Source organism: Staurois parvus, unplaced genomic scaffold (assembly GCF_062004578.1).
Source record: "Staurois parvus isolate SC_StPar_1 unplaced genomic scaffold, SC_StPar_1.0 ptg000673l, whole genome shotgun sequence".
In the NCBI taxonomy this organism is placed as follows: domain Eukaryota; kingdom Metazoa; phylum Chordata; class Amphibia; order Anura; family Ranidae; genus Staurois; species Staurois parvus.
In genome coordinates this window covers 1,533,228-1,545,907 of record NW_028318469.1, presented here as the reverse complement: position 1 = coordinate 1,545,907, position 12,680 = coordinate 1,533,228, and the positions used below count along the sequence as shown (strand labels likewise).

At 42.5% G+C, this 12,680-nt stretch overlaps 1 protein-coding gene across 1 annotated transcript in view; it reads left to right on the top strand.

Moving 5' to 3' along the window:
• Positions 1–12,680, top strand: part of MTFP1 (mitochondrial fission process 1) — a 46,222-nt gene that overhangs the window by 18,885 nt on the left and 14,657 nt on the right. The window contains exons 2-3 of the mRNA XM_089652216.1: positions 2,848–2,975; positions 10,789–11,021. Coding sequence (XP_089508342.1) covers positions 2,848–2,975; positions 10,789–11,021 — 361 coding nt within the window. The remainder of the gene's footprint in view (positions 1–2,847; positions 2,976–10,788; positions 11,022–12,680) is intronic.

The following is a 12,680-nucleotide window of genomic DNA, read 5'->3' as shown; positions in this document are numbered from 1 at the left end:
TGGACTCTAGAACAGTGGAGATGTGTTCTCTGGAATCACTAATTACGCTTCTCTGTCTGGCAATCCAATGGACGTGCTTGGTTTTGTGGTTGCCAGTACTTGTCTGACTGCATTGCGCCAAGTGTAAAGTTTGGTGGAGGGGGGATTATGATGTGGGGGTGTTTCTCAGGAGTTGGCCTTGGCCCCTTTGAAGTTCCAGTGAAGGGAACTCTTAAGGCATCCGTATCGTCTGACATCAGTGCCTGGCCTCACATGCGCTTCTGGAAGAATGGTCAAACATTCCCATAGGCACCCTCCTAAACCTTGTGGAAAAATCCTTCCTAGAAGAGTTGAAGCTGTTATAGCTGCAGAGGGTGGGTCAACTCAATATTGAACCTTACAGACTAATACTGCCATTAAAGTTCATGTGTGTGTAAAGGCAGGCGTCCCAATACTTTTTGCAATATAGTGCATGCCATTGGAAATCATATAACCTACTACCATGCGTTGATGCAGAAGGAAAACTTACTGGAATGCATGTGGTGTGAACTGGCTCTAAAAGACACGTTAGTGTAGACAGAAAATAAAATAAGGATGTAGCACACTTAGCATATTTAAAACTCAGAGCTGTTTTACATGAAAAGTTTACAAATTTACAAAATTGTTTTCCGTAGTAATGATAATGAAATTAAGTAAATGATAACAGTGGGCAGAAAGGTGAAAATTGTCATGTTTCTTTACATTGGTGATCAATTGAGACATGCCCCCTTCCGTTGGTGGTCAGTTGGAGATGCACCCCTTTACACTGGTGGTCAGAGGGAAGAATGCTCTTTATATTAGTGGTTAGTGGAAAGCTAGTCAAATAGATCATTGATGTCAGTGGTTACTTATCTCAGAGATGGAAATTATTTGCTCAACGAATCCTCAGCAAACTCTGGAGAAACCCTGGTTGAGGGGATACTTTAGGGGGCGTATAGGGCTACAGCTATACACACTGCCCTCAAACAATTTTGCAGTACTTTTTGACAGCTGCTTTTTTTTTCTGGCTCCAAAGTTGCCAGTATCCTAAATAGTACACAGGCTATAGCATATGGGCATATAAAAATACACAGGATCTTGCTGGCAGCTTTGTACACATGCAACATTTGAGCAGTGTTTAAATGCTTACAGCTTAAATGACCTCTTTTGGCCACCACTGCTCAGCTAGTTGCTAGGACACAATGGAGGACATAAATCTACAATAATGACACCAGATATTGCGTGTTTAGGCAGCTCTGAGTATGCACTATTGATATTTACATGTCGGCCCTGAATGATATTTTCATACTGCATAAACTGACAAGGGGGACGGAGCCAGCATTGATCTAGGATGTTGTGGTCCTCCATCAGATCCACTCTGATATATACAAAAGCATTGGTGCAGACACATTTCAATATTGGCCATGAGCAGTGGTGGCCAATAGAGTACATTTACACTGTACACATGTAGGCCTTAGCACAAGCATTTACACACATACAGCATAAATTATGTCAAAACACACCTCCTGGAAGGCAGATTGTATTTTCAAGCCCCTGAATGGCGCTATAAAATACGTATTTAAAGCAGTCCTCTAGCTCTTACGCCTTCATAATAAAACACTTAATACATAAGTAGAACATGTACACACTAGGGACCCATTTGTATTGTTTCCTGTAGTTCTGGAACCATGCCTTGACTGCTACTGGACTGTGTCCTTTGTAAAGACCTTGGTTTGTAAGTATGAGGTGTAAGATCACTCCTGACCCTGAATATATTGATTTAGAATTTTGAAACCTTTCAGGGTAAAGAGAAGTCTGAAATAGCACAGAACATGACTCAGCAAACTCAAGCTTCCTGCCTGCCGGAGGAACCAAAAATACAAATTAAAAGGGGCCTTTCAAAAAAAGAAAAATCTTAAAGTGGAAGGAAAGGCTTTACAGGGGTGTCAAACTGGCGGCCCTCCAAACTGCAAGTCCCATCATGCCTTGCCTTTGGGAGTCATGCTAGTAACTCGTCAATCTTGCAATGCCTCATGGGACTTGTAGTCTGGCAACAGCTGGATGGCTGCCAGTTTGACACCCGTGGGCTAAATGCTAACTGTTTTTAAAATATGTTCTCCCCCACCCCCCTTCTGCTTATACTTCCTACCATGTGTGAGAAAAAAAAAAAAAATCTGTATACTTAACTTCGTTTAGTCCGGTCACGTGATCCTGCAGCTCCAGCTCTATCGTGTCATGGAGTGCTAGACAGTTGCTGGGAATTCTTGAAACCAGGGTGTCACCCACAGACTCTCATGGCCCAGCCGTTTTCAGTGCTCCCTCCTCTCCCCTGCAGCCACCACTCACTGACTCAAGGGAACTGGAGATGCAGGACCACGTGACCAGATCAGAGCAGACTTTTTTTTTTCTTTTACACAGGATAGGTAGGAGGAAGGGGAAAGGAACTTTTTTTTTTATAGTAGCTAATGTTTAGTCTTTAATTTCATTTTAAATGATAAAATATGTATTCCCTAGGGCATCTGTTTAGTTTAAACAAATGTAGGCTTAGTGGCACAAGAATATTAAATGCATGAGACAATAAAAGTGCTTTACCTTACCTTGTTGCTGAACATGTGTATATCTTTGTAAACGTTACCACCATAGTTTGGTCATGGATTGGGGAATATTCCTTGATAGCTTTATTCTGCTCTGGTTTTGTAATCAAAACAGCTGCACAAATATCTTTATGTGTATACAATGTTTAATGTTGACTAGATATTTGTGCTAGGATCACACATAATATAATTTTTTTTTTCAGTAATAATATTTGAAGATGATATTTGACTGTTGTGTTTTTTTTTTTTTCTTTAGGCTATGCCAATGAAGTTGGAGAGTCATTTCGTGCCCTGGTGCCTAAAGCACTAGTTTGGGCTACCTATGGTGTAGCCACAGCCTATGTTACTGCAGATGCTGCAGATAAAGGAAGGAAAGCAGCAGAGGTATCTACAGTTTTGCAGTATTAAAGATTAAAAATCACAGTAGGAACTATTCTGTTATGGGATGGTATTGTAATCTGCTAATTGTGGCTGCAAAGCAAGCTACTCTACTGTTTATTTAGAAAACCCATGGTGATTTGTCATGTGTTAAATATTTCTTAATTGTACATTAAGGGACATAGGGTGAGGTATTCATGCACATGTGCATATCTTCAATAAACTCCTTCCCACTTCCAGCCTTCTTCAGTTTTTGCTAGTGTCCTATGAGAACTGGCATCTCTTCTCTGAGAAGAAGAAAACTTTTTTAGTTTTTATCAAGATTTCTTTCATCCAGCAAATGTCTTAAATGGCTACAGAGCAAGAAGGGGCTCATTTTGCAGCTTTCATGGATTAATTAATCCTCAGCTCTGCCACGAAAGCCGTAACCAGACCCTGCTGGTTATAATCAGGGCCAGCCTGCAATGTGTCTTTAGGCACTGCATTCTGCTGAAAGTGCTAACAGAGTGCTTTACAGGTCCAGGAGCATGGTTCATCTGTCTGGTAGAACCCTGTCCCTGATGACCTCTTACAGGGTATGCGTGCCATGGGAGCAAAGACTGGCAGGAATGTCAACCTCTTTGGATCCTGCCTCTTTATCACCTGATTTGCCTTTGGGGGATGCTGCAGAGCCTTTAATGGACCTCATCTTGGTGAGAAGGGCTTTTTTGCCCTTGCAGGGAGTCTTTTTGGTGCATACAGTACTGATTTCCCCTAAGCTGTAATTTTGGGCTCTGACTGCAATCCTAATGGTTGTGCAGCCAGCGGTGGGAAGAGTAGCTGCACCAGTGTTTAAAATGGACACTTGAACAGCTTTCTCAATGGCTGCGCTGGCCCTGGGCCCTCCTGCTCTTTGCTTGAGTCCCCTCTATCATGCCCATACTGTGCATGTGCATGCCATCTTTGGGTGCATGAACCTCATTGTCAACCTACCATCTCCACAGATTTATCAAATCTACTATCCTCAGGGCATTACCTGGACTCCCAGCTTCCATATATTGAACTGGTCACAAACAGCATTAACTCTTCCTGCTTCAGCAGCATTTTTTTTTTGTGTGAATACCCTTCTCAATAGTCTCTCACTCTCTACCATGGTACAGCAGATTATAAGAGCAAGGGCAGCGGTTTTGGGGGACCTGGCCAGTTTGCAATCCTCCATTAATGCTATGGGCTTTTGCAGTGTCCTCTCCAAAAGACCAGGCACCAATAGCCTGAATCACTGTCTCCTACTGGAATAACAGCACTCCTCTTGAGTTTTTCTTAATCCCTTCCTTAATATTATATAGGAAGAAATTCTCAGCTGGTATGTCTGAGTTTACAGGCAAAATTACAGACATGATAGCTAACTCCGAACACAAGGGTCGCATGTGTCCACCTCTGAATTCCCTAAGGCTGCAGTTGCTTTTACACAGTCAGCCGAGGATGAGTAGGATTTGAAGTATCGGCACACAAGGAGACTCAATCTGCAGACAATACAAAGGCATTGTTCAGTTTTGAATGTTTTTGTTTTAGTGCAGTTAAATTCCCTGTGTCATTTTTTGCTTTACCTCTTAGTGATGAGCTTGAGTTGTGGCTGCAGGTTGTAGTCTCATGACTGATCATTTCCCCTATGTCAGTGTATTCACCTAGTTTGCCTCTATTCGCTAAAGCCACAACAATTTCTTGTTCCAGTTCATGCCTTGCCATTTCTTCTGTTGCATCACAAAGGTGGGAGTGTTAATGTGATTAAATCACATTTCCTCTAACATGATGATCCTTTTGTGAAGGCTCTGCTTGATCTAATTACTGCACTTGCAGTAATTACACTGCAGCTGCACAGTCCTAGATTGCTAGACCTGGGGATTGTGGGATATGTAACTTCTTCACAGGAAGTGTCAGTTCTTAGACTACAGACAGAGGCCATACATTAACCTCTGCAGTGCCATGTTGCATGCCTCGTGTTTGAACTCAAACAGAAATTGCTGACACCAGAATGTGGAGATTTACTATACTATAGGCTGTGAAAACAAGGCAAGACACCATGAAACTAAACCTACACCTAAAGTTATCAGCCTGGGTTTTTAAAGGGCCCCCAACCTGTTAAAGACTGTTCCAGTGCATTTCCTGTTGCATCCAGTCTTGTATAGCAATTGTCCTAACCTGGAAAAAGTCTTTGCGCCTCCTAACCAGTTTTCCCAGCAATACCCTATGAAGTAGAAGTTACTAAAGAAGTAGTGGGGACCTGTCTCCATTGTGACCCAGCCACAATGAAGCACTACTAAGGCCTTGTTCTCAGTCACAGGTTCTGCCCTGCAATTGTCATTGTGACTATGTCCAGCTGCTGAACCAAAGCTGTCTTGTTCAAGGTTATGTTCCAGGATACTGGATGTTTCCTGATGGATCCTTCTGTCCTCCTACACCAAAAGCTCATGCCTGTGGCCTTACTCTGTTATGTTAATCGGCTAGTGGATATTACATACCAACCATCGATACATATGCAAAAGGACCCATTCACTAAAATGTTGGTTTGTGGAGCATCAGTACAAGAAATACCTCTTGTGCATGCCCTTTGATGGGCAAGGCCTTTTTGGCAAATCCCTGGATAACATTATCAATGAGGTCACTGAGGGAAAGGGAAGTGTACCCCGTTTGCCCCAGAAAAAGAAGGCAAAATCTCTATCTGGGAAATCCTCTACTCCTGAGGCCTCCAAAGTAAACCCTTGAATTCAGTACTGCTAGAAGTTCTGGACCCCAAGTCCCCCTAATCTATGAACATGTTCTCAAAGTGAAGAGCTGCTCTCAGAGTGGAGGATGTCTGTTGGCCTATGTGGTCATTTGATCCCAAGATGTTTGGGTCCAGAATGTTGTATTCAAAGTCATTGTCTCAAAAAATGAAAGGTTCCAAGGTTTTTAAACAAACCTGCTCAAGGAGCAAAGGGGACATCCGCCCCATACTGTATCTAAATGTGCTCAACACCTTCCTCTCTGTACAAGATCCCCAGATATAATTGCAAGGTCAGTCACTGCTTCCTTCCATCTGAAATTCCGTCTGCCTTCATAGTCAAAGATGCCTACTTGCATGTGCCTGGCTACCCAATGCATCAATGCTATTTGTGTTTTCCTGTGAACTTGCAATTATCAATTTTTTGGGCCTTCCATGTCCACTGCACCTTGGGTTTTCATCAGGGTGGTAGCCTCTGTTCTTGCTCTGCTTTCAGAGCATATCCATTGTGAGATCTCCAGACAGCCTTCTTCTGAGGTAAGTTATCTCAGGCTCTGTAGGCAAATGTTCATTGGACTGTACAGACCCTACAAAGATTTAGCTGGATCCTATATGTCCAGAAATCTGTACTGCAATCTTGTCGCTTAGGGCACTTGGGAGGTTGCTTCGGCAGGACAAACTCCAGACTCGCCAGCCAACTCTATACTTCTGTAGGAGGTTTGGGGCTTAATGGTGGCTTTTTTCAAGGCAATCCCAAAATGCCAGATTTCACTTTATATTGTTGCAACTCAATATTCTGGCATTTGTGGGACACAACCTCTGAACCCTCACATAGAATTGAGCAGCAAAACCAAGTCTGCCTTGGCACAGTGAGTCACAAGTTCAGCAATGGAATCTGGCAAATCCTTCCTCCCATTAGTTAGGAAGGTTCTCAGAATGGATGGCAGCTTGTGAGGCTGGGGAGGAGTCCTAGATACTCTCTTGTTAAAAGGAATTTAGTCATCAGAGGAAACTCCTCTCCCAGCGAACCTGGGCCAGTTTAGTTATCCCTTAAATGTTTTGTCTATGAGGATTAAGTCAGTTAAGTTCTGTCTATAGGATTAAGTCAGACAACACTACAGCGGTAGCTTGCATCAGCCATCAGGGAGCAACCAGAAAACTCTCTGTGAATCTGATTCTGGCTCCGCAGAATTTTATATTCCAGCCCTGTCTGCCTTGCACATTCAAAGTTTTCTCCAGGTCCAGGAATCCCCTAGACTTTCCATGCCTGCCCTGCAGGATACAGAGGGAGGGAATTCTGGTGATTCTCTCACCTGGGTCCAACAAATCTTCTGTCCCAAGGGTCAGCCACTGATGACCTCTTACTCCCATACCCCCTCTATGAGAACTACTGTAAAGGCCTAGAGACTGTACCTTTGCTAGGAATCAGAGTCTTCGGGCTCTTATTCTCCGTACACTTGATCATTAAATAATCTGTCCTTACTTTCTTACGATTTCAAACCCACAGGGCTGAGCTAAAACTATTGTACATGTTGTGGAGAACTATGCTTTGAATCCTTTTGATTCTCTTTTCTAGGTACAACCTTCTTCCCTATTATCAGTTTAGATATCTTCAGGTTGAACACGCTTTCAGCAGGTGGTTTTCATCTCAGCAGCTTGATTTGACCTGCCCTGCTCTTGAACATCTGCTTAGGGCCAATCAACTTAAAAAAACAGCCTCAGGTTTTTACCAACACATTCTTCTAGCCAAACCCTCTGATCTAACGGCCCTTAGGCAAAAATGCTTTATATCCTGGACCTGGATGACAAAGTTTTGGCTGATCTCTGTAACCTGCCCTTGTTTCAGCTAGGGATAAACTAATTCAATTTAAAATAGTTCACAGAGTGTACTCCACACCATACCATCTCCAGAAACTGAACACAGAACTTTCTTCTGCCTGCTGGCACTGTGGTCTTCCATATTTTCTTGACGTGCCCTGTTTATATGTACATACTAGGAGGAGATCCTTGCCTCTGTGAATGCAGTTGTTCAGACTGGTCTGACTCCCACCCCTAAATACTGCCTACTTGGCCTCGCTGAGGATGTGGCTCCTACTACAACTGAAACAATGTTTGTTTTTAGGCCTCTTTTTTTATGCTAAGAAGGCTTTTACAATGAGTACCACCATCTTCTCAGTTCTGGAAAAAGTTTGTCAACTCAATCCTGTTACTGTATCAGGATACCTACCTCCTATAGGGGATGCCTGAAGAAATTTTACAAAGTTTGGGCTAGATGGCTTGAGGATACTTTGACAGCCTCAGAATTTACTCTTTAATTTTCACGCGTGAAACCTTTGATCAAGGATTTCTATGTATACAGTACCTCTTTAATTTCTTTTCCCTTTTTGGAGTAGACTGCAATTACACAAGTCACTTGATATTTGTTATGTTGTGTTTTTGTTTATTTACATGTGTTCTTCCCTTGTATGTATTAGGACTTGGAGTCTGTTTACTCAACTTTTTAAGAAATAACAACAAATTAAAAAAAAACCCCAAAAAAACGACAAGTCCTGTCTGCCACTGTGGCAGATGTTTTGTAGTTCTCAATGGACTATGAGTACACTGATCAGGGCACTCGTAGTCCATTGAATCTTCTTTCAGTTTTCTAACTGAAAAGTCCATATGGAGGTAAGGGTAGAAAGCTGGAGGGAGAATGTGCAGGTACCTGAGACTGCACCCGCAATCCAATGCTTTGCAGGCTACTGTTTAAAAAATAATAATACATTCACATTTTTTAGAAAATATGTCCTTTTATTATTTTTTGCTAAAAGGTGAACTTGGCCTTTAAGTACCATCGAGGGTCAAATCTTGGCCTTAGTGGTTCTTTTTCAGAGACTGCTTGCCTCTCACTATCTAGCGAAGGCCTTTGTACAGGATGTTGCTTACATTCTTCAGAGACTGCCATTTGAATCTATTATATATATTCATCTGTCTACCCTTAAGCCTAGTACACACAATGACAACATCGGACAAATGATCGCCCATTTTTTTGTTTTTGTTTTTTTTTTCTTTGCATGCTAGTCTCATATCGAAAATGAATAGGTTAATAAAGTTAGGCAAATTCTCGTAAGACAGAATACAGTTTCAGATGTGATGTATTGTATTGTAATATATTCTTTTGTTTCTGAGCATGCGTGGTCTTGGTCACTCGATTTTTTTTTTTTTATTATTATTATACAGTATCTCACAGAAGTGAGCACACCCCTCACATTTTTGTAAATATTTTTATATCTTTTCATGTGACAACACTGAAGAAATTACACTTTGCTACAATGTAAAGTAGCGAGTGTACAGCTTGTATAACAGTGTAAATTTTCTTTCCCCTCAAAACAACTCAACACACAGCCATTAATGTCTAAACTGTTGGCAACAAAAGTGAGTACACCCCTAAGTGAAAATGTCCAAATTGGGCCCAAAGTGTCAATATTTTGTGTGGCCATCATTATTTTCCAGCCTTTCCTTAACCCTCTTGGGCATGGATTCACCAGAGCTTCACAGGTTGCCACTGGAGTCCTCTTCCACTCCTCCATGATGACATCACTGAGCTGGTGGATGTTAGAAACCTTGCGCTCCTCCACCTTTCATTTGAGACAGATGCTCAATAGGATTTAGGTCTGGAGACATGCTTGGCTAGTCCATCACCTTTACCCTCAGCTTCCTTAGCAAGGCAGTGGTCATCTTGGAGGTGTGTTTGGTGACGTTATCATGTTGGAATACTGCTATGCGGCCCAGTTTCCCAGGCTCTGCTTCAGTATGTCACAGTATTTGTTGGCATTCATGTTTCCCTCAATGAACTGTAGCTCCCTAGTGCTGGCAGCACTCATGCAGCCCCAGACCATGACACTCCCACCACCATGCTTAACTGTAGGCAAGACACGCTTGTCTTTGTACTCCTCACCTGGTTGCCGCCACACACACTTGACACCATCTGAACCAAATAAGTTTAACTTGGTCTCATCAGACCACAGGACATGGTTCCAGTAATCCATGTCCTTAGTCTGCTTGTCTTCAGCAAACTGTTTGTGGGCTTTCTTGTGCATCATCTTTAGAAGAGGCTTCCTTCTGGGATGACAGCCATGCAGACCAATTTGATGCAGTGTGCTGTGTATGGTCTGAGCACTGACAGGCTGACCCCCCACCCCTTCAACCTCTGCAGCAATGCTGGCAGCACTCATAAGTCTATATCCCAAAGACAACCTCTGGATATGACGCTGAGTACGTGCACTCAACTTCTTTGGTCGACCATGGCAAGGCCTGTTCTGAGTGGAACCTCATCGTGTGTACTAGACATTACTCGCATGTTCCTAAACTTGAACAGCGTGTACCACATCCAGACAATAGAGAGATGTTTACCTCTCAGCTACAGCTACCCTTGGCACTTTGACTCCTTGTCTGTCATTCCTGAAGGTCACTGTAGCAGACAATCTGTTTTTTGTTCTACTGCCACCAAATGAATTCAGCAAGTCATCATTCAAACCCATGGCCTCAAGGGCAAGGTTCTAACTTCTTCTGTCAAGGCACACTCCACCAGACCAGTTAATGCTTTATGGGCTTTTCAGCATCAGACATCTGTTTCTCAGATATGCAAGACTGCCACATGGTCTTGTGTCCACACATTTATTAAATTTTACCAGTCTAATGTTCAGGTCACAGCCAAGATTGGCTTTGATTGTACTGTTCTTTAGGCAGCTCTGTAGGCTTTGTTGAGCCACCTCTGTTAACCTGTTGGTTATTGTGAACGTGTTTGCCTTCTTTTGCTGTTGGACTGCTTTTGCATGTCCCAATGTACCTTAATACTCCATCTTGTGTCCCTTAAAATAGTATTTTTGACTTACTGTAAAATCCTTTTCTTGGAGTACATTAATGGACATGGCTCACTTCATCCAGTGTCCCATTTATGTACTCCCAAGAAATGGATTTTGAGGTAAGTCAAGTTATAATAAAAAGATATAAAAACAGGAGGTTATAAGACTTTTTAAAATAGCAGACAAAATACGACACAATATGTACTGGCCTCTTATTTATTTTTGTTTTTTTTAGCTGAACAAAGACAGCCCAGAAAGAACAAAGGGCGTTACAGTAGCAGTGATAGATACTTTTGTCTGGCAAGCTCTTGCATCTGTGGCCATTCCAGGATTTACCATCAACAGAATATGTGCTGCTTCACTTTATATAATGGGACACGTGACTCGATGGCCTCTGCCAGCACGAAAATGGGCTACTACTGCAATAGGTCTTTCTGCAATTCCAGTTATCATAACACCAATAGACAGGCAAGTGCTGATATTTGATATTTTCCATCTTTGTTGGCATGTGAAATACCAGGTGACTAGCATTCACAGGGAAGATTCTAAAATACTGTCAGTGTTTGGGGTTTTTTTTTGTTTTGTTTTTTTTTAAACAGCAGTTATTGATGCGTCATGTAGAATTTCATCAAATTGAGTAAAATATATGTCACATACTCAGTGAAGGAAATAAGTATTTGATCCCCTGCTGATTTTGAATGTTTGCCCACTCACAAAGAAATGATCAGTCTAAAAATCGAATGGTAGGTGTATTGTAACGCTGAGAGACAGAATAGCAACAAAAAAATTCAAAACAAAAGCATGTCTAATAAATGATACACTGATTTGCATGTTCATGAGGGAAATAAGTATTTGATCCCCTATCATTCAGCAGGATTTCTGGCTACCAGGTGTCTTTCATATAGGTAACAAGCTAAGATTAGAAGCAGTCTCTTAAAGAGTGCTGCTAATCTCATTTTGTTACCTGTATAAAAGACACCTGTCCACAGGAGCAATCAAACAATCAGATTCCAAAATCTCCACCATGGCAAAGACCAAAGAGCTGTCCAAGGATGTCTGGGACAAGATTGTAGACTTACACTGGGCTGGGCTGGGCTACAAAACTATCGCCAAGCAGCTTGGTGAGAAGGTGACAACAGTTGGTGCAATAATTCGCAAATGGAAGAAACACAAAACAACTGTCAGTCTCCCTAGATCTGGTGCACCATGCAAGATCTCACCTCGTGGAGTGTCAATGATCATGAGAACAGTGAGGAATCATGTCCAGAACTACACGTGAGGATCTTGTCAATGATCTCCAGGCAGCTGGGACCACAGTAATCAAGAAAACAATTGGTAACACACTACGCTGACAAGGATTGAAATCCTGCAGTGCCCCAAGGTCCCTCTGCTCAAGAAAGCATATGTTCAGGCCCATCTGAAGTTTGCCACTGAACATCTGAATTCTGCAGAGGAGGACTGGTTAAAAGTGTTGTGGTCAGATGAGACCAAAATCGAGCTCTTTGGACTCAACTCGCCGTGTTTGGAGGAGGAGGAATGCTGCCTATGACCCCAAGAACACCATCCCAACTGTCAAACGTGGTGGAAACATTCTGCTTTGGGGGTATTTTTCTGCTAAGGGGATAGGACAACTGCAAAGCATCACAGGGACGATGGACGGGGCAATGTACCGTCAAATCTTGGGTGAAAACCTTCTTCCCTCAGCCAGGGCATTGAAAATGGGTCGTGGATGGGTGTTCCAGCATGACAATGACCCAAAACACATGGCCAAGGCAACAAAGGAGTGGCTCAAGAAGAAGCACATTAAGGTCCTGGAGTGGCCTAGCCAGTTTCCAGATCTTAAACCTATTGAAAATCTGTGGAGGGAGCTGAAAGTTCGAGTTGCCAAACGTCAGCCACCAAACCTTAATGACTTGGAGAGGATCTGCCAAGAGGAGTGGGCTAAAATCCCTCCTGACATGTATGCAAACTTGGTGGCCAACTACAGGACACGTCTGACCTCTGTGATTGCCAACAAGGGATTTGCCACCAAGTACTAAGCCATGTTTTGTGAAGGGGATCAAATACTTTCCCTCATGAACATGCAAATCAGTGCATAATTTGTTAGACATGCATTTCTTTTGAATT